This window comes from Genypterus blacodes, unplaced genomic scaffold, assembly GCF_046128005.1.
Source record: "Genypterus blacodes isolate CSIRO-AG114 ecotype Tasmania unplaced genomic scaffold, CSIRO-AGI_Gbla_v1 ptg000107l_1, whole genome shotgun sequence".
Lineage (NCBI taxonomy): Eukaryota > Metazoa > Chordata > Actinopteri > Ophidiiformes > Ophidiidae > Genypterus > Genypterus blacodes.
Window position 1 is genome coordinate 1,337,076 of NW_027466911.1, and position 25,694 is coordinate 1,362,769.

General features: G+C 44.8%; 1 protein-coding gene across 10 annotated transcripts in view; it reads left to right on the top strand.

Moving 5' to 3' along the window:
* Nucleotides 1-25,694, top strand: part of LOC143008737 (uncharacterized) — a 30,177-nt gene that overhangs the window by 1,083 nt on the left and 3,400 nt on the right. For 3 of the 10 annotated variants that reach the window (XM_076160607.1, XM_076160616.1, XM_076160617.1), the window contains exons 1-30: nt 1,599-1,717; nt 8,696-10,242; nt 10,553-10,825; nt 10,907-11,011; nt 11,135-11,253; nt 11,363-11,581; nt 11,796-11,883; nt 12,055-12,207; nt 12,463-12,560; nt 12,937-13,109; nt 13,230-13,316; nt 13,984-14,187; nt 14,461-14,595; nt 14,689-15,495; nt 15,583-15,870; nt 15,972-16,205; nt 16,287-16,526; nt 16,608-16,850; nt 16,932-17,174; nt 17,256-17,498; nt 17,574-17,777; nt 17,868-18,101; nt 18,195-18,365; nt 18,484-18,693; nt 18,887-19,090; nt 19,761-19,954; nt 20,245-20,319; nt 20,426-20,470; nt 21,150-21,212; nt 22,498-22,677. In XM_076160607.1, the coding sequence (XP_076016722.1) occupies nt 1,666-1,717; nt 8,696-10,242; nt 10,553-10,825; nt 10,907-11,011; nt 11,135-11,253; nt 11,363-11,581; nt 11,796-11,883; nt 12,055-12,207; nt 12,463-12,560; nt 12,937-13,109; nt 13,230-13,316; nt 13,984-14,187; nt 14,461-14,595; nt 14,689-15,495; nt 15,583-15,870; nt 15,972-16,205; nt 16,287-16,526; nt 16,608-16,850; nt 16,932-17,174; nt 17,256-17,498; nt 17,574-17,777; nt 17,868-18,101; nt 18,195-18,365; nt 18,484-18,693; nt 18,887-19,090; nt 19,761-19,954; nt 20,245-20,319; nt 20,426-20,470; nt 21,150-21,212; nt 22,498-22,677 (7,131 nt within the window). In that variant the 5' untranslated portion in view covers nt 1,599-1,665. Of the gene's footprint in view, nt 1-1,598; nt 1,718-2,368; nt 2,709-8,695; nt 10,243-10,552; nt 10,826-10,906; nt 11,012-11,134; nt 11,254-11,362; nt 11,582-11,795; nt 11,884-12,054; nt 12,208-12,462; nt 12,561-12,936; nt 13,110-13,229; nt 13,317-13,983; nt 14,188-14,460; nt 14,596-14,688; nt 15,496-15,582; nt 15,871-15,971; nt 16,206-16,286; nt 16,527-16,607; nt 16,851-16,931; nt 17,175-17,255; nt 17,499-17,573; nt 17,778-17,867; nt 18,102-18,194; nt 18,366-18,483; nt 18,694-18,886; nt 19,091-19,760; nt 19,955-20,244; nt 20,320-20,425; nt 20,471-21,149; nt 21,213-22,497; nt 22,678-25,694 lie in introns of those variants that run through there. The other 7 variants (XM_076160610.1, XM_076160608.1, XM_076160611.1 and 4 more) reach the window with 5 other exon arrangements.

The following is a 25,694-nucleotide window of genomic DNA, read 5'->3' on the forward strand; positions in this document are numbered from 1 at the left end:
ACTTAACAATGAATCATAAGCTAAATAATAAGGCCTTTAAAGTGAATGTCAATAATGCTGACATGCTGATATGCTGTTTTTGGGCGCTCTGGCAGTTGTTTTGGGAGGAGTAGATGGACTGTCAGTCTGAGGCATCTGTACGCAGAGACATCTTTATCTCTCGCAAACACTCGCGCCCGGCGTGCTGTGCAACGCTGCAGCTCTTCAGCTCTGCATTAGGGTGCAAGAACTAGGGAGGATTTCCTCTTTCATAACAGCATTTATGATGAACCTTGCTGACCGCTCCTCCACCAGGTGGCAGTGCAAACTCAGACAAGTTTGTACAGTGTATTTCACGTTGCAGCTTTAAAGAGAAGGTCCCATCACCACAGTCTGTGTTGTAATATCGTGAACCTCAGACGTTCATGCAGCGTTTAAACTAAAAAGTCAGCATGTTGGTGAATCTACCACATATGTGTTCTTACAGTTACAGTTTCTCAGTGACACTGATGTGCAAAGAGAAGCTCGACATAGTTTCCTTTTCTGCTTAAAATTGTGAATAATGTGTAGAACAGTTTGTAAAGCTGTCCGTATTTACCTACCTAAGAAATGTGCTATAGAATCTAAAGTCTGTGAGGTGAGCAGATTCCAGCTCGGTCTGACTGAACAGGAGGGGGCAACGGCTTCATATCTGCTGCTAGAGAGGCGCAGAAACATGCTTCATAAATACTTCATAGCATAATGGCACGATATGAATATTGATGCCCTGTTACTATCTATCCCGTTAGTGCTCCTGGGAACCCAGATTCTGAGCAACAAATAAAGCTCTTGCAAGCATGCATCCGTCACATGCATTCAAAATTCATATTTGAAGCACTTTCAAAGCTGCACATGTTGTTTTACATAAGACGCAACACCGAAGGGAGCAGAGTCAAACTCAGATGAACGGATTGAGAGCAGTGTGGGACATTATGTAATCACTGAGCGGTGGAGTCAGAGTAGGAGAAAGATGTTCTGCTGTCCACTCAGCCGGAGTAAAGCACTGACTCATACATGAGCTAAGAGGGAAGTGGAAACAAGAGAGACGGGGCAAAGCATCAGTGTATGAAGCACTGTGTTGGGTGTGTCGACTGTGTGTGTGTGTGTGTGTGGGCGCGTGGACCGCCTCAGAGCCCCTGGTTCCAGTCTGTCATTGTCTCAGGGGACTGTGGGTGTGTGAGAGCTGCTCCTCCTCTCCTGCTCCGTCTCTCCTCCCTCTCCAGGGTCCAGCTCAGCACCTGCTCCTTGCAGTAGGCACAGGGCAGGGCAGGGGTTCCTAAGCAACCAGAGGCAACGCTCCTAGCTGATAGAGTCTTTGTTTGTCTCCCTGTCGTCTTTGTCTCACCGTCTCCATCTCACAGTTCAATCACAAACCAAAGCAGGGGAAAGGAAATGACACAGATAAATACGATATCCCTCTGCAGGCCTTTCTGTGTGGACCCAGATGGGCTCAATTGGATCAGCTTATGTTATTGCGTCACCCTGAGGTGAATGTTTAACGCCACCACTCTGCACAGCGCCTGATATCTTGTCACTGTGCTTGGTGATCAAAGTCTAAAGGCAAAAAATGTGATTATGGAGTAATACAGTGTGCCAGAACTATTTCCCATTTGCTCCTTTACCGTCTGATATCTCTGTGATTCGCTCATGGCTTTATTAGAATGTAACTCGTTGGATCAGCCGAACCTGCTTCGCACCGGTAAGAATTTCTGTAATTAACAGGAAATAAATTGCCCAGAAATGACATATGACATAGCTGTGCACGCCACATGAACTTGGCCCTGTTAGGCACATGTGATGGTTGCTTAGCCTGCGTGGCTGAGAGAATAATGAACTCCCCCGCCCCCCCCTCTGCCCCGGGAGCCTTATGGCACTAATGGGGTCAGGCAGATGGGTTGGGACCATACTGGGGTTCATGAAGACAGCTTGTGTGTGTATGTATGCGTGTGTATAATTCCGTGCACGTGTGTGCTTGTTTATTTTTGAATTTGACATGTATGTGGGACAATGGAGAGTGTGTGTTGGACATTAAGGTTCCGATCAGTAACTATTGTTTGTGAGTTTTGGCAGCATCAGAACTTGAAACTGTGCCCGTCTTGAGCGTTTGGCGCAGGGTGACACCCGTGACACCCTCACACTGTGCTGCTGTGGGGCTTTCCTGTTGCCCCCCTGCTGTGTCTGGACATTGTCCCGTGTTAATGATTTGCACTTTAGCCCGCCTTGCTTCTTGCATGTTGGGGATTTTGCCTTGGTGCCTCATTTATTGCACCAGGTCATAATAGGTTTCACAACTAGAGTAAAAAAAAAAAAACAGTCAACAAGCCCTTCTGGCTGCTCAGGCTGCTCCTGTGGGTCTTGCTGTGGGTGCATCTCAGCACCTTAGGGAGCTGCTCTGACTCCCATCACATTTCAGCAGCGGACCCTCGTGTCGTGCAGTGGGGCCCATTGTAAAGCAGCATTGTCTCGGTTTGTGCTCCTCCGCTCTGCCGTTCAGTTGGTCAACATAAGGTCCGAGCCCCGTGGTGAGGCTCCGCCCCTTTACGAGCATCGGACACCGACAGCACAACAAAGCATGTGCGCCTCCTCCGCCACACTGCTGCTGCTGCGCTGCTGAAGTCGCCCGACGCGACGTATAGACCGGATTGGATTTGATTGTATTTGCGCTCCTCTTCACGGTGCTCCGACATTAGGTAAGACGAAGGCCCGCTTGATATCACACACACGGAGCAGATGAGTTTGCGTGTGTTTGTTTTTGTGGCACATTCGGCGCCATTTTCATACACAGATGATTTAAATCCCCCCCACCCCCCACCCCCCGCACGTTGCAGCCTATTACCGCTTTGTGCTTTATTTTGAAAACTTTATAAGAAGAAATCGGGTTTGGCTGCGGCCCCTTGGTGATATTTAGCAACTATATATTATGTATTATAGTCTGGGCGGTGCAAACCTATCAAGCCTCTATAGCGCCCAATTAAAGCCCATTAGTCGCCTCACAACTCCCATAAATCCAAAGTGGTTCGCATCGGTAATGTGTTTCTCTAATGTGATGTAGATGAAGTTTAAACGTTCTATTGACGGTTCCACTTAAAAAAATGTGTTTGTAGAATAGTATTAAATACTCTATTGATAATCTGTGTGGGCAAACGACCTCCTTTTGGCCATTACTCAAAATAAGTGAATATGTCCAATGTTTGTTTTAATTAATAGCCAGATGAGACTACTTTATCTGTTAAAATGGCTTCAATAAAAGACTTAAATCACCACTTTTTTTCTAGAGCAACGGTCACTTTATGAATAAACTTGCAAATTATTGTGCAAATTTTGAATAGGGTGTGAGATAGGTGTTTCTATGAAACAGATATATTTCAGGCTAAAGTAGCGATATGAGTGCAGATGCTCATATAGATTCAAATGCAAACTGAATGGAGGTGTGTTTGTGCTCCTCTCCCGTCCTCCCAGCTGCAGTCTGTTTAGTCATTCTTTGTATTTGAAGATCATTTGATGATCAACATGACACGGTTATCATGTCACGCAGCAGTTGTGTGCAATCGTGCTGCTGTTCTGTCGGTGCTGTTCCAGAGATGGCATGGCTTTTGGATTTCATTTTCTGCTTGACATGACTTGTTTTTATCCCAACAAGGGGTCTATGGGTTAAAAATATCCCTTTCCCCTGGAGGGTTGCATATGTTTGTGCGCCTGTGCATGCATGTGCTGCTGTATATGCCCAACACACTCATTGGGAAATCATCCAATAAGCTTTGTCTCAATTGATGATACTGCTGGATATATATAGTCTGATAATCTTTTATGAAGGACTGCAAATGTGACGTAGAGCGGATGAGGGAGAGACACTGGCGGTATTAGTGCAGTAAAACTGGCAAGCGGCACGAGGGAAAAGGTAAACAGAGAGGTAAAAAATAACAGATAAAACCCACGGTATCAGTCTGCTGCAATGCTGAATCAGCAGTGTTGAGTACACACAGGTGCTGGAGTGATGCTGAAGGATGTTTTTTGGCTCTGGTTTGTGAGAGTGAGGTCACCAAGGTCCCAAAGGAGTCTGCTGCTGTTAATCCTCTTTTGGGAGCTATCATACGTTTGTGCAGTTAGGCTCCTTCTCTCTTTTGTGAGCACAACCAAAGAGGGAAACAGATTCCACATAGGCAGCTTTCCTCTTTTCCCGGTGAATGACAGAAAGCTTTGAACAGTTGGAAGCATTCAACGTGTATTTCTTCACACACAAACACAAACAACTCCAAGGTCCATTTAGAATTCGTTTGACAAGTTATTCCTGGTGTAAGTAAAGGCTAACGAATCGTCTAATATTTCCTACAGATATCTAGTCATGAATCGTAAGCTTTGTCCAAATAAATAAAACAAAGCTCCTCTCTCATAATGTACTCTAATGTACATATATACTATTCAATCAATGGGCTTTGGCTGAGGTGATGTTAGAAATGGATTTCGAGTTGCTTTCAAGGCAACCACAGTCAATCGATCGGCCCACTCGGCTGCCTTCCCAGGGCAGTTCATGTTGCAGCATCTGGAGCACAGAGGAGACCATCTGTGTGTATTGATTAGTTCAGGACCGGGTTTGGGATTGACTTACACAGACGAGGACTAAAATAAACCTCTGTAGCTCAAAACCTTTTTGGTTCTGTATCACCCAGTCGCCCCCTTGAGCTATGCAGGTGTAGGGTCAATCACTGACATTTCACTTAGTTTGATTGTGTTGAGCATTTGCTGATGAAAGGCGTCACAGTGTGAATGTCTGTCCCCGGCCACAGCAAACCAACTCAACTAGAATCTGTCCATTGTATGTATTTTGTGTGTTACTTGGCAGACTGATGCACGTTATTTGAACATACGAACAGCGTAGCGAGGCACATGTTAGCGTGTGTGTTTGCATGTGTGTCTGTGTTTACTTAGAGGGGTTAAATAGGAGCCACCATGTGGTCAGGGGACCGGTGTCTTGGCCTTGTGTTAATTTCTGCTGATTTTGAGCCAGGTAGGCGGAGCTCCACATAAAAGCATGAATCAGCATAGTGGATCACCACGGTGCTTTGACTAGCTCTTCTCTTAGTTCTCTTACACACATACACACACAGGAACAGACTGTAAGAGACACACAGTGAATAGAGACAGGGAGGCACATAGGTAGTGCCAGAGATAATCTCATATGGTCACTTGGGGACCGATTAACTCTAAACTCCTTCTAATTCCTTAATCCTACACTCAAGTACCCAGGAAGCACGTTTCCTTTACGCTGCTCTTTTGTAGCTGTCACTTATCAGTCAGTTGTCAAGGTTGCTCAGGAACCTCACTGAATGTACAGTAAATCAAATAACACGCTCCACGGCTGCCTTACAACAAGTTTGTAAATTAACTCGAGTGTGTCGTTTTGCACAGATGTATGCATATGTGTGTGTTTGCGGTGCATCATGAACATAAATAGATAAAAGGTTAACTAATGAGTCTGTATCCTGAGCACATGCAGCTATTTATACAGTCCACCTCCTCCTCTGCACTCTCTTCCCATTCAACTCTCTCATCTACACAGCGTCATACACAGCAGTCACTGGCAAAGCATTCAAAAGATTTGGTGACTTGAAAATGGAAATAAATAAACTATCAAATTAAGATCAAACTTCAGATCAAATGGTTAATTAAGGACACTGAAATACTCAAAATGTCAATCATGAGGAATGTGACCTTAAATCAGATCCTGATTCATCATGAGGCCGGACTATTCACCCGAGCCCAGCAGCTCTGTGCGAGCACCCGCTTTGCTTGAGGGTAACCCACTTTACATATCATTTAGCTCATTAGCAACACTAATTATGCAGTATTGAGGGCAGTCTTTTACAGTGCAGCAATATTTCATCTAATTACATCTACTCCAGATGAGAAATGATGCCCTTCATATCATGACTTTTAAGTATTGAGATATCCTGTGGTTAGCCTGCTGCTCTCTCAATCAGTCAGTCAGGATGCAGGTTAACGTTGCTCAGCTGGCTGCTAGCAGAGATGTTTGATGGGAAAGACAAAATGGAGCAGGCAGCAGACACAAGCTCAGCTGGTCCATTAGGAGTATGTCTGTTTCCTGACAATCAGAATTGAGATGACAGAGTATTAAAAGACTCAGAGGAGCCTGTGAGCACTGATGCATACCGGTGTGTGTGTGTGTGTGTGTGTGTGTGTGTGTGTGTGTGTGTGTGTGTGTGTGTGTGTGTGTGTGTGTGTGTGTGTGTGTGTGTGTGTGTGTGTGTGTGTGTGTGCGCGCGGTGACCTAGGGAATAGGCCTATGGGGGGCTTGTGGGGGGAAGGGTAGGCAGGATTAGTTTTAGTGTGCAGCACAGTTATTGGTCACTGGACACAAACAATGGAAGGGTGAAAGAGGATTTGGTGCGTACCCCCTCCTCCTCCTCCTCGACCTCCTCCTCCTCCTTCTCCGGCTGTCCTGTAGTGCCAGTGGGGAGTGTATGGTATGGAGGAGCAGGCTGCACTCTTTGGGGGCACGAACCGCCCTGTACATCTGGAAGATTGGCCTGTCTGCCTGATTCGCATCTCCCTCCCCCACACATGCATGACTCCCGTGGCTGGGACCTGAACCACATATGGAAGAGACAAACGCAGCCGCATTAGTCACCAATTAGACCAGCCCCATTCAGACAGGATGCTTATCTGTCTCACTGACGACGAGTATTGATTGCAATTCAAGTGTCTGTAAATGATATATCTCACTTAGCAGAGGTGTAGCGGTTGTAAAATACCTGCAGTATAATGTGTGATTCGATCCCAACGCCAAACCAGTCAATCAAAATAATCCATATCAACCTCCAAATGTGAACCACAAGTAATTAAGTGTGTTTGCATTGAGAACTTCTCGCCACTACCTGATCTTGTTTAAGTGTGCAAAGGCCTCAGGTGACCCTCCGCACGGAGAATGAGCCTGCGAGATGAAGAGTGTGTGGCCTGCTCCGTGAGGATGGGCAGCTACAGAGCAGAATGCCTCCTTTGTGTCCGCCAGCTTTTAATGAGTCTGCGATGGCCACTGTTGTGAACTTTCCCTCCAAAGTTCATGTAGGCACAGAGACGCTTTAAACAAGGGAGGGCATTGTGTGGCAAAGTGGTTTTTTGTGGATGTGTGCGTTTGTGTTGCAATATAATCTGTGGGTGGCCATTGGTTTCATGTTTAATGGTATTAGTTTCTGTTTTGCCGCAGAGTGAGGCTGCCGACAAATAACCTTTAGTGATGACATATATTACCCATTTTAAGGATTATGCATATAAATTGCTCTTTATAACAGCATCTGCCAAATCATAAGTGTAGTCGGGGAAATATGCATATCAACCACTCTATTTGCATGATAAAAGAGGCTGTAACTGCATATTAGTCCATCACCATGGCAGCAGAGGTGTACAAGCAAAGTTAGGCCTGCGCTCATTTTTTTTTCTTTTAACAAAGCAAATTGTGGTTGATAGTGTGCATAGACTTACTTAAGGTGCATGAACTCGGACTGTAGCACTATAATACAAATCAAGCTTTATTAGATGTATGTGTTGTTGAGAGTAAAATTCAAGTCAATAGCAATCAGCTGTGATTGCAATTGCTGAAAGGTTTTGCTGATGGTGAACAGCCTGAAAGATTGATGCCTGAAGGCCTGAAAAATGTTTTCTGGTGGTTTCTGTACCTGAATGAATGAATGAAGAAGTTGCAAGCAGTTTGAGTGACAGCTTAAACTCAAATCCTTTGAAGTTGTTGATTGTTTGTAAACAACAGTTACAGCCAATTGAGCAGAGGCACAGAGCTAGGAGTCTGAAAGCAGAATATGCCTGAAAACCACACGTGGAACAGCTGACTCTCACACAAAACTATCTAAAAAAACTGTCTAAAAACATGTTTGAAAGGTTTTTCTCAGCTGAAATGTTTACAGAGGGCTAGATGAGGAAAATTGAGGACAGGCGTATCAAAAACTACACATATTATAGTTTAACAAATGACATATTCTGGACGAGACAAGTCACAAGAATATGACAAGAGTTCCTATATTATGTTATGTATGTATACTGCTATGTATGAATTGTTTGGGAAGTGTCAAATTTGTAGGAGTTATTAGGAGTTGAACACGTTTTTTGAAGTTAAAATGTCCATTATCAGAATTTAGAGTGTGAGGCTCTCAGCAAATCATCTTCAACTTGCCTCCACTGTAATAAGACGCAATACACAAACACATGGGGAAGGCTGAAAATCTTTAAAATCAGAAGTTATTGAAATTTGAGATTTCCGGAAAAGCCTGAAGGAAATTTGAAAAGATTGGAATAGGTCTGAATTGGGACTTTTCAGCTGAATATTTTGGAAAATATGAAAGATATGAACACCAAGAACCAGAAGATTGCAATAATGTCCTGAATATTCTAAACAGTTTCATGTTCGAAGGGGGTTGTCTGTAAGATGAAGTATGCGGAACTAGTTGAGTGCCAAAACAACCTACGGAATAAAACAGTAGAACAATATTGTGATCGCAATAGATGTAATGATTTGTAGACGTAGGTTAATGAGTCCACCTCTGCTAATCTTGTTTGTGGCGTTCCAAGTATAGCTCTGCTGTGCACCGTCACACGCTGTACAGCGCTGTGACCTTTCTCCATCTCTAACTCACTTCTGTCCTCTTCCCAGTGGCTACCATGACAACAGAGGCAAGTGCGGTGAGTGACGCGGACACAGAGGGCAAACACAAGGCCAGCGGAGCCCAGCCGGAACCCGAACCTGAGAACAAGCAGAAACCAGAGGCGGCGGCCTCCGTACCAGAGGGGGAGAACTCAAGCAGCAAGGCCCAGGAACAGGCCGCTGAGCCCGAGCATGGTGATGTAGCTACCTCCCCTGAGGAGGACCAGCTCAAGCCCCGCACCAGGACCTCTGCTGGTAAAGGCCTGTCTCGCCTCTTCTCCTCCTTCCTGAAGCGCCGCTCGCAGTGCTCAGAGGGAGAGGGGTTTGAAGTGGAGAAGGCAAGGGAGGAAAAGGCGGATAAGGAGGAAAAGGGAGAAGAGGAAAAAGTAAAGGAGGTTAAAGAGGAGGAGAAAGAGGCCGAAGCAGAGGATAAAAAAGCTGAGGAGAAGGAAACAAAACAGACTGAGGGAAAAGTAGAACAAAAAGAGGGGAAGAAGAAAGAGGAAGAAAAGGTTGAGAAGAAGGGTAGTAAGAAGAAAAAGAAGGATGCAAAGAAAAAAGTAGAGGAAAAAGATGAGGAGAGAGTAAAAAAGAAAGATGATGATAAAGGAGAGGAAAAAGTGAAAAAGAAAGAGGATGAAAAAGTAAAATCTAAAGAGGAGGACAAGGCACAACAATCTGTCGAACAGGGAGAGGAAAAGGTAGAGACAAAAGAAGGGGATCAGGAGCAGGCGGCTGAAGTTAAAGACAAGAAGGTTGAGGAGCCAATCAAAGAGGGCAAAGAAGAAGAAAAGGTTGACAAGAAGGGAGCAAAGAAAAAGGAAAAGGAGGAAAAGGTCAAGAAGAAGGAGGAGGAAAAGGCAAAGAGAAAAGCAGAGGAAGAGGAAAGGGTAAAGAAGAGAGAAGAGGAGAAAACAAAGAAGAAAGAAGAGGAAAAGGCTAAAAAGGAGGAGGAGAAAGCAAACGAGGCTAAAAAGAAAGAAGAGGAGAAATTAAAGGAGGCCCAAAAGAAAGAGGAGGAGAAGGCAAAAGAGGCAAAGAAGAAGGAAGAGAAGGAAAAGGGAGAGGCAAAAAAGAAAGAAGAGGAGAAGTTAAAAGAGTCCAAAAAGAAAGAAGAGGTGAAAGCAAAAGAAGAGGCGAAAGAGGAGGAGGTGAAGAAGGCGAAAGAGGAGGAGGTGAAGAAGGCGAACAAGGAGGAGGTGAAGAAGGCGAAACAGGAGGAGGTGAAGAAGGTGACAGAGGAGGAGGTGAAGAAGGCGAAAGAGGAGGAGGTGAAGAAGGAGAAAGAGGAAGAGGTGAAGAAAGAGAAAGAGGAGGAGGAGGTGAAGAAAAAGGAGAAAGAGGAAGAAAAGACACAGGAAAAGCACAAGAAGGACGAGGGAAAAGCCAAGAAAAAAGAGAAGAAAAACAAAGGCAAGAAGGGGGAGCGAGAGGAGAAGGGTCCAGGCGAGGAGCAGGGCAAAGCACCCATCGCTGCTCCGGAGCCCGAGCTCAAAACGGAGCCAGAGATCGAGCAGCCACCCGACCAGCACTCGCTGAGCAGCACTGAGACCCAGGTGAGCAGGAGGTTTAGTTCCTGAAACTGGAAACGTAAATATCGAAGAATTAAAGCGTCCTTCAGCTTTTAGCCGACACTGGAGTGCAGCTTTTCCCCCTCTTAATGAATTATTTATTTTGTGGACTGCCTACTCAGCAAAAGTGTTTATGCTGGTTTGTACTTAAGGATGTTGCTCTTTTGTAAACAGCAGAGCACTAAAAACGCTCTGTCGTATCCGTTGTATCCGTCGTATTTATCGTAGCGCGCTCATCATTTTGAACAGTGTCACATTTCTTGCCGCCTAGCTGACTTGATGTCTGTCTTTGTAGCCCGCTCAGGAGGAGCCCAAGGCGGAGGCCGAGATCACGGCAGAGCCCGAAGTGGAAGAGGAGTCAAAGGAGGACGCCGGGGAAAAGGACAAAGAACCGGCAGAAGAGGAGAAAGAGGCAAAAGGAGAGGAGGACGAGGTGAAGAAAGAGAAGGCTAAAAGGGAGAAGAAGGCGGAGAAGAACGCAGAAGAGGCCAAGACATCGAAACGACAGAAAACCATGCAGTGCAAAGTCACCCTGCTGGATGACGCTCAGTTTGAGTGCGAGCTTGATGTAAGTTTGTCCACCACACTATAGTCTCTGATGTGTGTGTAATGGTGAGTGACTGAATCTCTCTCTCTCTCTCTCTCTTAGAAACATGCTAAAGGCCAGGAGCTTCTTACAAAGGTGTGTGACCACCTCAACTTGTTGGAGAAAGATTACTTTGGCCTCTGCAACTTGGAAACCCCGACTGGCAAGGTAGGCCTGTTCTTCTCTTTTACCTTGCTTATGACATATTTACTACTCAAGCTTTCGCGCCAGACTCACATTTGGACGCATCAGAGAAAAATTGGCTCTGATCAGTTTTAATGTTTTCCACAGTTATGGCTGGATCCCACCAAAGAGATCCGGAAACAGGTGCACGGTGCCGTCTACGAGTTTACATTCAATGTGAAGTTCTACCCAGCTGACCCAGTACAGCTTACTGAAGACCTCACTAGGTAAATGTCTCCTAAATGTTGCTCTGGTCACTTTACTCGGATACTGTTTGGTCTCTGATGAACAACATAAAGGTGTAGATTTCTGAAGTCATCTTGTTTTTTCCTGCAGGTACTGTCTTTGCCTCCAGCTGAGGAAGGACATCATGCGTGGGGTCCTTCCTTGTTCCTTTGTTACGCTGTCCCTACTGGGCTCCTATACAGCCCAATCAGAGCTTGGAGAGTATGATCCAGAGCTCCACGGAACAGACTATGTAAAGGATCTCAGTCTGGCCCCAGGTCAAAGCAAAGAGCTGGAGGAGAAGGTGATGGAGCTGCACCGCACATACAGGTGAGCCTGCAGAAAGGCATGGACATGGACTGCTGACCTTCAGTCACGATTCACTTACTTTGTTGCATTCAAACCTGAGGACATATGGGATTTCTCGACTTTAAAGTAGAGTTCCTGAAATCCACATTGTAAACAAAATTGTTTACAAAACTGATCAAATAGAAAACTTGTCAAATGATGTCAACAGTAAATGTTTGTCTTCTTCTGTGTCCAGGTCAATGAGTCCAGCCCAAGCTGATATGATGTTTCTGGAAAATGCCAAGAAACTTGCCATGTATGGAGTGGACCTGCACCAAGCCAAGGTAGAGTGTTTGAATTAACATTACCCGATTTGCAACTGTGAGCCACTGAGGCCTCAAAGGTCCTGTTAAATTAAACCTGAGACTTTATGCTCCCAAAGTGGGAGAAAGTCTGCCCCCCAGTGACATTCTGTTGTCAGTACAAAATATAGGAACTTTGTTTTGTTTCTGCAGGATCTCGAAGGGGTTGACATCACACTGGGTGTTTGCTCCAGCGGCCTGATGGTTTACAAGGAAAAGCTGAGGATCAACCGTTTCCCTTGGCCCAAAGTGCTTAAGATTTCTTACAAACGCAGCAGCTTCTTTATCAAAATCCGGCCATCAGAGGTAAATCCAAAGGACTTTCTCCATCCCGTTGTTTAAATTTTACTTTTTTTGTCTTTTTATTCAATTAACTAATTGTTGAATTTAAATAGACCATGTGATATAGTTAATAATAGCCAGGTAATGCATTTTTATATGCTAAAGAATTACCTTTAAGTGGTGTTCTCTAGTTAGAATTTGGCAATATTACCAGAATTTGCTACAACATGCTTACAACTGTGTGTTTGAATGATCTCATATTTATTTCTTCACTTTCAGCAAGAGCAGTATGAGAGCACAATTGGCTTCAAGCTGCCCAACTACAAAGCCTCCAAGAAGCTGTGGAAGGTCTGTGTGGAACACCACACCTTCTTCAGGTAGGGAAACCCCTGTCTCTCTCTGCTGACCGATCGATGTCTCTCTGCATGGCAACAGAAGCCATTCTCAGGTTCACCCTATCCCTACCCCTCCATCCCCTGAGATAATTGGCTAACTGGCCTCTGCAGCTTAGCCACTAATTATATTGGTTAACCCCAGAGGAGAATTCATTTACACACACTGTCGTCCTGACCTTAGATTTAACCTTCAAAGCTGTTGTCCACGTAGTACGGCAAGGGAACCATTGCTTAACCTGGTTTATATAACAATGGAAGGTTTTAGCGAACGCAAAATAACCTGAGCAGTAAACACAACATTTACAATCTTTGATGAGTTTGTGGCTCTGTAAACTTCAATTAGTGTTTGCTCCCTCAGGGTTTCAACAATAGAGCCACCCTCCTCACGCCGTTTTCTCGTCCTGGGATCTAAGTTCCGGTTCAGTGGGCGCACCCAGGCCCAGACCCGCCAGGCCAGCTCCATGATTGACCGCCCGGCCCCTCGCTTCACACGCTCTGCCAGCAAGAGGCTGTCCCGTAACCTAGATGGAGGTGTGTACAACTCCTGCAAAAACCTGTGGTGTTGTGGTGTGTTGGTCTGTGTCATGCGTTTATCTCGTCATAAGTGCATATGCTGAATAAACCCCTCTCTAACTGGTTCCGCCCTTTCAGCTGGAGATGATACTCTCAGGTGTGAGGTTGATAATTGGTCGCTGATGTTGGAATCTGACAAACCAAAGCCTTCTCATGAGCTCACAGGTACCATTGAATGTTGGGAGCTGCATCAGAGCTTTTTGCATATTTAACATGATTTATTTAAAGCTAGATTGCTAACTTCCTTATTGCATGATGTGACATGACAGTCCATCAGGTTCATTTGCTTTCATAGCCATGAAACTCAAAAACATGCTGCAGTATGGATGGCTTACTTGCCAGGGCAGTGAACTCATCTGAGTTGTGGATAATGACACTCTGTTGTTCTTTCCCTGGCATGATCCCAGGGCAGCTTTGGTCACTGTCGATTTTGAGAGAAAAACAAGGAATTTCTTTATGCTCACAACTTGACACGAGCATTTACAGTCGTGAGACTGTTGTTCCTCATTTCTTGGCATTTAAGAAGCTACTGCTTGATGTGTGTTGTTCCACATCTTAACTCCTCGCTGTTCTGCCATAAAAAGGATTCATCTGCACATTTGTTCCAAAGGAACAAATGTTTGTGCTACACATCCATATCATAAAAGCTTCTTGCATCAGCTTTGTACTAATTTCAGCTTACTGGACTCACAATACTCTGGTACAGTTGTACCATACAATTGCTTGGCATCCGGCTCGGTGTAAGCACACACCTGAAGCGCTTTGCAACATTGCTGTCCTATCTCAGGAAGAAACATGATATCATAACCATCATTACCACGTCATCTTTTAGCAGCCAGAGTGGAGTCTGTGCAGACAGAATCCTTGCAGCAAGCTGACTTTCATCCAATTACCACAACCAGCAGTGAGTCATGGCAGGAACTGGCAACTGATGAGCAACAGCAAAGAAGAAAAGAGGGTGATGATTGGTATCCCCTGCTCCATCGTCATCCTCCTCTTCCCTTTGTCCCATCTTTTGATTTTGTGAAACCACCAGGTATCTGCATATGAAGTTCGCTTATGTCTTATTTAGAAGTTTGCTGCTCTAATTACTGGGCTTTTAATCGTTCTAATTCTATTCCGCCTTAAGTTTAACTGTCAAAGGACATGTATGAATTTCATTTTCAGTTATTGAGGCAAGTATGCACTTTGGGTTGATACTGTATGTACACTGCTTTATCCTGATAGGCTGTTTTCTACCTTTTGCTTTTTGTGTTAACTGTGTTGGCTGTCATTGGAGAGTTACATATTGTTTCTCTGATGTTGTCAGCCAAGATCAGCTTTGCAAAAATGAGCTCTATGGACAGGCTATTGCAACTAGTGCCTAAACAGCAAGATGATTGGTTCCAGTACTTTGACCGCATCGCCGCCATACCCTCGCTTGAGCGTGTGGACAAACCTCCATGTGAGTTTTCATGTGATTGTAAATGCTGTCCTATGGTTTTAATCTTGTCAGTTTATTCAACCCAGTTACACTCACACATCTCCTCCACACCAGTCTCCCCCCCAGCCCAGCTCCAGGTCAACGATGAACAAGGCACGTATGTGGCAGAACAGGAAGTGACCAACTTGGAAATCATTGAGAGGCTGAAGGAAACGGTGACCTTAGTAGACAAGCTGAGAGAGGCAGATGTTTTGGAATGTAAGCTCAGGGAAGTGAGAGTTCTCGAGGAAAGGCTCCAGGAAGTAGATGAGCTAGCAGAGAGAATTCAGGAAGTAATAGAAGGGGAACTGGGGGAGGAAGAAGTTGCTAAATTAAGAGAAGAGATAAGAGAAGAAGATTTAGTGCAAGAAGAGGTAAAACAAGTCAAAAGCTGGGATGAATTGGAAGATGAAATAAAGCGTGTGTTTTTGAAAGGCCTGTTGCCTGAGGAGGAGGAGGAGGGACATGGCAAAGTGAGACAGGAGAGTGAGACGGAGCAGAGTCTGTGGGACGACACAGTGAGAGAAAAGTTACACCAGGTAGACAAGCAATGGCAGGAGGAGGCAGAGGAGACGCTGAAGTCCGGTTCATCGGTTATCACGAGCACCGTCTCGTACCAGAGGGTGGAGCAAAGGACTGAAAAGGGAGTGGTTATTGTAGAGAGGAGGCAGGAATGGAAAGATGTGGCAGATGAGCAGGTAAAGCCCGTTGTAATGTCAGAGGAGGGTTTAGAAAAAGAAACAGATGTGAAAAGGCTTCAATTACCAGAGAGGAAGAATGAGCAAGAAGTTACAGAGGGAGCTCGGGCTGAGGAGGAGGATGAGGATGTCTGGTTAGTGCTTTTAGACCGTCCTCCATACAAGGCTGTTTTCAAACCAGCAGGTACACTAAATCCTTTTGGCAGCTGCTTCAAACGTAATCTGATAATGTCACAACTGTATGATTCTACTAAATTTGAAATCGCAACAGCTGAGGAGAGAATGGATGTCGCCGTTAAAGAGAGAAAAACACAAGAGAAAAAACTGGTATCAGTTACCTTGGAGGGACGAAGTCCTGTGGACGAAGAAGGTCTCGCCCCTGTCCTTGACATTACAACTGCTGAGGAAATGAGGAAAGTTGTGGTGGAAGAGAGCGAAATAAGAGAAAAGCTCCCAACGCAACTCAGAGAAATTCCACAACAGCCAGTGAGAAGGAGAGAAGATGACTGGTTTGTGCTGCTGGATGCTGCACCCAGAGAAACCTCTTATGTGCCACCAGGTATTTCTAAAATCAATCAAGCACCATGAAAGCAACCAGACGCCAGCATACTTAAAGCCCCTCTGCGGCCCACAGTGAGGATTTGTGTCTCCTCTGTCTAGTTGCAGTTGTGGAGCGTGTTCAGGTGTCTCCAGAAGTACGCTTCTCTAAGGTTGAAGTGGCCTCAGTGGAACAGAGTGAGATGAGGTTGGAGATTCTGGTAGAGGACGCAGAAGTGAAACAAGAGCTCATTCCGATGCGGGTAAAGGTGCCACCACAGCCTGCGAGAGAGCGAGAAGACGACTGGTTCATACTGTTCGACTTTCGCCCCAGAGAAGCAGCGTTTGTGCCGCCAGGTATGCCGAATTCCCCCGTCGTGTTTGAAAAAACATAAAATTGGCCCTTGACGTCTCCTAATGCCTTTTGTTTGTGGTTAGTCGTTGTGGTGGAGGATGTCGAGCCCTATCCCAAAGAAAGCGTTTCTCAAGTTGAAGTGGTGGCAGTAGAGTCCAGGCTGGAGGTTGTAGTTGAGGAGATCTTGGCGCAGAAAGAAGACAAGGTGCTTCCTGAGCAACGAAGCCCACAGCTGAAAATATCACAGCCGGTGATACAAAGAGACGACGACTGGTTCGTGCTGTTTGACATTTGCCCCAGAGAAGCAGCGTTTGTGATGCCAGGTATTGCTGAATTTCGCCACCTTGTTTGAAAAATGTAAAATAGTCCCTTGCCGTCTCACAATACCTTCTCTTTATCATTAGCAATCGAGGTTAAAGATCTCCAGCGTTATACCAAAGGAAGAATTTCTACTCAAGATGAAGTGGTAACAGTAGAGTCCAGGCTGGAGGTTGTAGTTGAGGAGATCTTGGCGCAGAAAGAAGACGATGTGCTTCCTAAGCAAACAAGCCCACAGCTGAAAATATCACAGCCGACAATACCAAGAGACGACGACTGGTTCATCCTATATGATGTTCGTCCCAGAGAAGTAGCGTTTGTGCCGCCAGGTATTGCTGAATTCCCCCGTAGTGTTTGGAAAATGTCAAATTGGCCCATGGCGTCTGACATTGCCTTCTCTTTGTCGTTAGTCATCGAGGTGAAAGATGTCCAGCGTTATCCCAAAGGAAGAATTTCTACTCAAGATGAAGTGGTAACAGTAGAGTCCAGGCTGGAGGTTGTAGTTGAGGAGATCTTGGCGCAGAAAGAAGACGAGGTGCTTCCTAAGCAAAGAAGCCCACAGCTGAAAATATCACAGCCGGTGATACAAAGAGACGACGACTGGTTCGTGCTGTTTGACATTTGCCCCAGAGAAGAAGCGTTTGTGATGCCAGGTATTGCTGAATTTCGCCACCTTGTTTGAAAAATGTAAAATAGTCCCTTGCCGTCTCACAATACCTTCTCTTTATCATTAGCAATCGAGGTTAAAGATCTCCAGCGTTATACCAAAGGAAGAATTTCTACTCAAGATGAAGTGGTAACAGTAGAGTCCAGGCTTGAGGTTGTAGTTGAGGAGATCTTGGCGCAGAAAGAAGACGAGGTGCTTCCTAAGCAAACAAGCCCACAGCTGAAAATATCACAGCCAGCGACACAAAGAGACGACGACTGGTTTGTGCTTCTGGATGTTGTTCCAAGAGAAGCTGCGTATGTGCCTCCAGGTACCTACAGCCTTCAAACTCTTTCCATCATTGCTCCTGTTGGCATAGTCAGAATGGCTGAATTTTGCATTTCAGTTTCAGTTTCTCTGACCTCGCCGAGACAAATGTACCCAGACGTCATCCAGCCTGTAACTGAAGTGAAACGTGTAGTGCAGAAACAACAAGTGGTTGACCTCCACCAGTTTAGGCCGCAGCCTTCCCATCCGGTGCCAGGGCGAGATGACGACTGGTTCGTGCTGTTTGACGCATTGCATGAGGAAACAGTCCCAGTACCACCAGGTATACGTCGTATGTCCGTGTCCAACTTTTTGTCTCGACAACCGCCTCGATTTTTCTCACAAGCTCAACGGCTGTCTCTGCATTTGTCAGTTGTTCCTGTCAAGATTGTTCCGGATATGAGGAAGACTTTTGAGGCCAAGGCGACAACCGCAGAGACTAGAACGTGGCAGAAGATGATAATTGGCATGGAGAGCAGGCAGGATGAGACACGTCTGTCCGAAATTAGATTAAGCCAAATCGTGCCTGCAACAGAAAGGGGCAGTGGAGATGATTGGTATCTCCTGTTTGACGTCATCCGCAAAAAGCCTGTCTTCATACCACCAGGTATCTTTGCTGACCAGTGATTTTCTCCATCTACCCTGTTGAAAGACTCTTCAATTTCCATTACATTTATTTACCCCAATTCTCCTTTGTCAGCTGCCTTGGTGGCGCGTATTCCGTATGTGGTGGCAGCTGCTGAGCCAAAGCAAAAGCTCCTAATGCCAGACATGAGGCCGCCTGTGGTGATGGTGGAGCGTAAACCACCACAGCCAAGAGAGGTAGACGATGACTGGTTTGTGCTACTAGAGGTTGCAGAAAAACTTCCAGGTATTGTTCTCTGCCATGCGTGGTTGTTACTGAAACCCTCAATCAATCTTAAATTTGAAGATTACCATTTTCTTATGGGAATACATTTCGATTTTTCTTTGTGTGCATCTCACCCCAGTGGCTGTGGACAAGCCTGTATCCTATGTGTATCCTGAGGTAAGACCGTCTAAAGAGTTTGCAGCCCTAGAGCAGAAAGCACAGCAGAGAATCACTATAATGGAGGAAAGTTGGCAGCAGGAAACTATTCGACAGCAGAGGCAAAGTCCACCATCCAGACAGGTGGACGATGACTGGTTTACCCTCCTGGACGTGGCCCCTAAGACATCAGGTATAGCCGCAATCCGCCGAATAACTCCGCCAGCATTGTTAATCGTGATACATCTGGGGTTTATTCATGAAAAGCGTCATACTTAAATGCTTTTATTCACATTTAACAGGAGAGATTATTTTGCTGAAACTGTTACATTTTGTGTTTTTTTTCCACAATATGATCTAAAAAGCAATGTGTGTATTCATATTAGTTGCCGTCCGTAAGCATGCCCAGCTGCCCGCAGACGTTCGCTCTGAGGTCAGAGTTCGTACCGCTGGCGCCAAAGTAAGGATCGCTGTCCCTGAGAGGAGGCCGCAGTTTGAGAAAAGGATCCTGGAGGAGAGGCGGCCAGTAACACGTGCACATGTCAATGCCGACTGGTTTGTTCTCCTAGATGTTGACCGCACAGTGTCAGGTATTTTTCAGCCTGTTGTGGATTGTGTTTGTTTTGCAGCTCAAATACGGCCTTGCTTCCTTCACTCCCTGGAAAGCTTACTAACATCACGATGAAACGTTCTTGCAGCCTCTTTGCAACGTTCCCTTCTTCTCTGCTATCAGAGGATGCTTCTGCAGATGCCAAGAGTATCCACCATCATCGACCGCTGATCCTGTAATATATTACAGATGGAAGATGAAATGCTTTCTTTCTCTCAGCATTTCAACAATGTCAACGACGTCAAGCGTTTTTGCTCTTTGCTGCCTAACATTTGCCTTTGCATCTACCTTTGGACCGTAACAACACCTATGCTACCTACACCTTTGCTCTTATGCCACTCTGAATATCGTGGCTATCCCTCTAATCCAACCCCCCGGGCACACCTCAGGTTCTGATGTGCCTCTGACGTGCTTTAGTTCTTTTCAATGGTACAGTATTTGCTGCCTGCAGTCTGTGAACTTATCTGAAAGCTTGAGACTGTAAGTATAAACCGGCTTTTTGCTTCCATGAGTTTTTATGTTTTTGGCCATTTGTTTGTGGCTATTTCTCACGTGTCGCGTTCAATCATTTTGCATGCTTGCTGCCCAATCCCATCAAGTGTGTTTAATTTCTCTCAGTCACGTTTCCGTTTTGTCTTTATCCTCTGCAGTGGTGAGCACACACAGGGGTGTCCGTCCCGTCAGTGCCCCAGTCTTCTCCCAGGCTGCCCTGGCTGAGGCTGGGATCCCCATGGCCCCACTAGACCAGCCCCAAACCTCCACACCAATCAGGATCAGCCGCCAGGAAGATAGGAAGCTTGAGGTCACTGTTGAAGCTGTGGAACCCTCGAAAATCGAAACTAAGGTATCAAAATTTCCTGATTCCTAATTTATTTTTTGCTGCGTTATCCTAACAAATGTCTAAAAGTGGATATGCAAGAAAAGGATGACACTTGCCTCTGAGCTGGTGCCAGTGCAAGATAGTGTCGTGTCCTCTTAGTGATTAGTGGGTGTTTCGATTGTAGCTAACTTTAACTTTAAATGATAAAGAGCTCTTTGAATCCCTCTTATCATTAAGTAATATAATATGCTTGTGTAACAAGCAGAGATGGCTGCCTGTGTCTGAAATGAACTGTGTCTCTCTTGCTGCTGTAGCCAGCAGTGAGGAGGGACCAGACAGATGTAGACTCCTCACTGATACCCAGCGTCAATGGGGACATTCAGCTTCAGGTTAGTGTCAGACACTGGCATGGCAGCACAGACTAGCCAAGCTGCAAGTGTCAAAGCGGGCAAGCAGAGGATGCTAATGCGTGTTCCTCTCTCCTCCACGGGGTAGCTCCACTCAGAGGAGGCCATCACAGAGGCAGTGCGAATGCGAAAGGTCAGACATTCAGCCTGCTATCTGAGCCGTCACCCTCCCACCTCCATTCTGACGATATCGAGCTTCTCATTCAAAAGTCTTATTCTCACCCATCTCATGCTGCGCTCGTATGCTGTGATAGCTTTTAGATAACATCTACATCATGTTTGACGCACATAACAGAGAGTGAAAGAATGGGATAGAAAAGGTGACCAGTCAGTAACTATATTTAAACAATACTATTATTTTCATTCATAGAACATTAACATAACATTAACTAACAGTTGAAAATGTGTTTTTACCTCAGTAGCAGTTTGTGTGGCATTAATTTCTTCTCATTGCATGCTGTTATTTTAAACCCTGGATTGCACATGCATGGTGGAGTATATACACACTACTAGAATGCAGCATGATGACTACTGTTTTATTAGTGTTCTTTGTTGTTTTTAATCATATTGTTTTGAAACTAGAAACCTTATCAGTCGGCCTTGTAGAGCCACAGGTGTCCTGCTCTGTTAGAACACTGTGGAGTGACGTGTGATCTTCTGGTTCTGTGGTCATTTTGGCCTCAAACTGTTTTGCATGCCTCCTCCTCTCTGTAGCATTAACACGTTAGTGAACAGCGTAGCATGCATGTCCATGGTGTCCACAAGGAAACTGACAAAACCCACACTTTTTTTGTTTCTTTCATTTTTCACAGAAAAGAGCTAAGAAAATTGAGGGCGACTCAATTTATATCAGACATAGCCTTTTAATGTTGGAGGTTTGTATCCCTTCTGGAGATGTCCGTCTCTGGCTGTGTTTTCTTGCTTTTTGGCTCACGTCACGCTTGCATGTGGCACAATTCACACTTTTTGCCTCAGCGTGTTTGTGTGGCTTTGTGCAGGTGTGTGTGTGTGTGGCAATGTAATTCTAACCCTTATCACTTTTGTCAGGAGACTGCTGGTGTCAAATAATCCTGCTGATCAGGGATGGCAAGTGATTGTTCCGCCTGTTTTAGATTTTGAAATCAGGATTCACAAACGACTCCATTTTATAACTGAAATACACTTTGTCCAGATCATCAGTATTCTCCTGTTCCAGCTTTTGCTCTTCCCCCTCCATCTTCATTCTGCCTCATGATCTTACTCGCCAGTAATTCATTACATTTCTTAGGCAGTTATACAAATGAAAACCTTTTGACTATTTCAAAATTGTAAATGAAAGCAGTTCTGGCATTCATCTTTGCTGTTGCATATGAAATGAATTTTGGGAAACACTTATCATTAAGTTGTTCTTTAGCACCACACAAAGTCATGATTACTTCAGTAGCTACTGAATAATTTACATACATTAGGTTTGAAAGCCTCATGTCCAGTCTGTCCATATCATGCAGTGGTCCATAAAGATCAACTTGGTGTTAACTGTTGCCAAATCCATCCGTGCTGCTGCTGTTGCTTTTGTTCTTTCCTGTTCAAATAAACACATCTCCACTGACCCCGGAGCTTCACCTCTGACAACTTGAACCATGTCTGCTAAATGTGGCCCTGCTGCTCTTTGATTTGCAGCCTGTTTTTTGAGACATGTTTCAGTGAAAGCCTAATGCTATCAAACTCATCACCGAGCCTGTGCTCAGCCTCTGAACCCTGAAAATCTACTAAGAATCACAATGTGACCATCTTGAGTTATTGAGCTCCAGCCTATTTTAATTAACGTCACTGTTAATTAATGGAAAATGCCCAAGTAACCCTGCTTCTGCTTTGATTAAAGTATGCATTTAATGAGCAGTCAACACAAATTCAATGAGAACCGAAAAACAACATAATCTGACTTATTTTTCTGTCCTGTTTGTTAATCTCTCTTTCTCCCAATATGCTCTATAAACTCCCCTTTCCCTCACCATACCTCCAACGTCTATCTATGGACCTCCTTTCTCCCATCTCTTCTTTTCCTCGCTCTTTCTGATTCCTTGGCCCTGATTCCCTGGATCCTTTCCTGCTCTCCGTCTCTCTCCCTCTTTCTCCCTCTCTCCCTCCATCTCTCTCTCCCCTCCACTTTCGCCTGTGCAGGACTTCGATAAGCCTCAGGAGGAGCTGATGAGGCATCACGCAAGCATCACTGAGCTGAAGAGGAACTTCATGGAGGCCGTCCCGGACTCCAGGCCTAATGAGTGGGACAAGCGCCTGTCCACACACTCTCCATTCCGCTCCCTTGGAATCAATGGTCAGCCTCTGCCCGGTGCAGATGGGGTGAGTCTTCACACACCAGCAGCCTTACACAAAAGCCTTTAAGCTGATTCATTAATAGTAGTCAAGTAATTTGGGGAATTTGAGTAAATAATAATCTAATAGAATCAACAAATATAAGGAATACAAATTCCCTACCTGACTTGGTTGAGATGGAATTTCTACGCCACATGTTATCAGTGGCCCTGCATCTTATTTTATATGACCTGGAAAACCATCACTGCACTTTTTCTTGTGTGAAAAACGTGCATGGAATTGTGATGTAACAGAAGAACCTGAATCGTTAATAAGGCTTTGTGTTTGGAAAAGATTCATGAGCAACAGTTTTCCTGATTTCGTGTCATCCTGAACCTTGTGGCAGTTCATTTCTACTGCATCAAAGCTGATTCTCAAACAAAACAAAAGCAATTATTTAGTTTTTTAGAGTGGATCAGGCTCTTCAGGTTACCACTATCGGTCCTCTGATTGTTTGAGCATATTGGATGTCATATGCATGTACAGATCTGTCCACGGCATGTGGTATGTGACACATGCATGTGTATGAAGAATGCAGTTGGACTTGTTGAATATGGTGTGTGCTTCTGTACTTAATTTATGAGAGCGATACAGATTGAATGTCTTTGGAAAAGGCTCAGGGATGGTTCACCTCTCTGCATCGGCTGTCTTGGAAGTCTGTACATGCACTGCATGACTGACAAACCTGTTGTGGCAATCACACTGCATGAGCCAGTGAAGATGATTCTCTTAATTCTCTGCATGTTTCCACTCTGAGCAGAATGTGGATTGACTGCTCCTTCTCCCGCTCTGTCCTTTGCATCATTCTTGAGCTTTCTTCCTACTTCCGATACCTTTTACCTTGTGCTTTTAAGTTTTGGCTGCTACTTTCTTCTTGGTTTGTTGTTCAGTGAAGAGACAAGGCCTCATTCACAGTTGAACTTAATCTATTACAGTCAGCTTTGCACTCTGAATTGCAACTACTGATAGTCTATCATAGTATGAATATGCCTGATTATGTTCATTGAGATTAGTGTATTACTTATAAATTCACAAAAATGGCATATCTTGCTAAGTTAAGAAATCGTTTAAACCTTTTAGCATCTGCTGATAGATCCAGATTTATGCCAAAATCTCAGGGATCTTGCCTGGGCCATGTCCCACCAAGCTTCATTACTATCAATTCAAACCTTTTTGAAACGACAAACAAAACAATCAACATGGATGAAAACATGATGTCCTTGGCAGCAATAATAAAAGTATTATACCGAGATTGATTTAGTCTTTTGACGTTAAGCTCCCTCAACTGCAGCTTAACTGCCTGGACACAAACCACTATTCCACTTTGAAGATTAATGCCTTCAACAGGATACATAAGTGGTCAAATATCTCCACCTAGTGGAGAGGATAGACACTGAGCTCAAATTTACCAGCCATAATACTTGGACTTAGTTTATGATCAAATATGAATTGGCAATAGACAAATGCCTCCAGTTTGAGGTATGAAACTAATGATAATAAACTAATGATAATCAATGCTAAGCCTCAGCGTGAGCCTCTTCACTGCAAAATGTATGCTGGAGCAGTGAAGTGAGCGTTTCATACAGGCAGACTCTGTTCAGACATAACTGCTAGGTGGTGGTTTTCCATCAAGTGTGGATGACTGTTTGCCTTTTCAGACCGTTAAGTGAGTTGTAAGACATGGAAAACGTAAGAAGCTATGTTAAAATGCACGGGCGAGTAACTTTTCCATGCTCTGGATTAGAGAAACTCCTCCCACAATCCTCCTCTAAATTTAGCCTTCAGCCCTGACAACTCTGGCTTCTCCAAGTGAAGTTCACACCTGGATGGTTGCAGACATGTCAGAATTCCTTCCTCTCTCATCTCTCTTCCCTCCTCCTCCTCCTCCTCCCCCCCTCAGTTTGTCATCCGCCTCCCGCGCGGCCCCCTGCTAGACTTCTACTCCAAACGCAGCTGAGGGGCCGGCCCGACGTGCACAAGTCCCCACACAGGTGCGAGCGTGATCCGTGGAGTCCGCACCTAGTCATCTACCCATCATCCTCCTCTAGCATCCTCTTCTTCTCTTCTCCTACAGCATCACTGTCGCATTCTTCCTTTTTCTCACCCCCTGACTCCACTTGAGAAGCTGCTTCTTTTTTCTCTCTCTCTGGCCTCTGCGGAACACGACCTTCATCCCCTCTGTTTCCCACTGCAGCCACAAACAGACCTGTTCACCAAAGACTGGTTAGGACTGGAAATGACAATGACCCCACCTCACCTTTGCATTTTCTGTCATGGACGATTCATAGATCCACGCACCAGTATTGGCCAAGATCTGCCTGTTTTATCTGGAGGCTTTTTTAACGTCTGCCAATATCACCCTGAGCCTGTTTTGATACACATTTTGAACTAAATTTATATTGTTGGTTGTTTTAGGATTTGCTAATCGGAGACACTGTGATGTTTTGGGGTATTTTCTCTACATGTGTAAGGGAAGCCACATGGATTAAGCACTTCAAAAACAGCAATCAAAGGCTTGTATTTGGGTCAGCATATTGGATTTTCCGCGCTGGGAGACCGCAAGGCAGCTTAATATTAATACTAAATAACCTCTTTCACCAGTATTTGACAGTAGAATATATAGTGACTACAAGAGATTCCTGTTGCATGATGTTTTGACAATCAATTTTGACCAAAGAAGAATAAAGGGCATTCCATATGTACGCCACAGTCCCACATTGATTGTTTGTTCCTTAGCAAGGAGCCTGGACACGACAATATTTGAGCAGTAGTGTTGTACATGATTCATGTCATTTTGCCATACTTCCTTCTTATAAAAACTATAAAAACATACATTCCATTCTGCTATTCATAGTTGAAATATGCGGCTGGACATACAGTATATGCAGTATCCATCTTCTCAGGTACACTATCAGTATTGAACAGCTTCAGTTTGACAAAGGTTAATCATCATTTATGTTACGCTGTGGATTTTTAGTAATAATATAGTTTGCTCATAGGTCTGC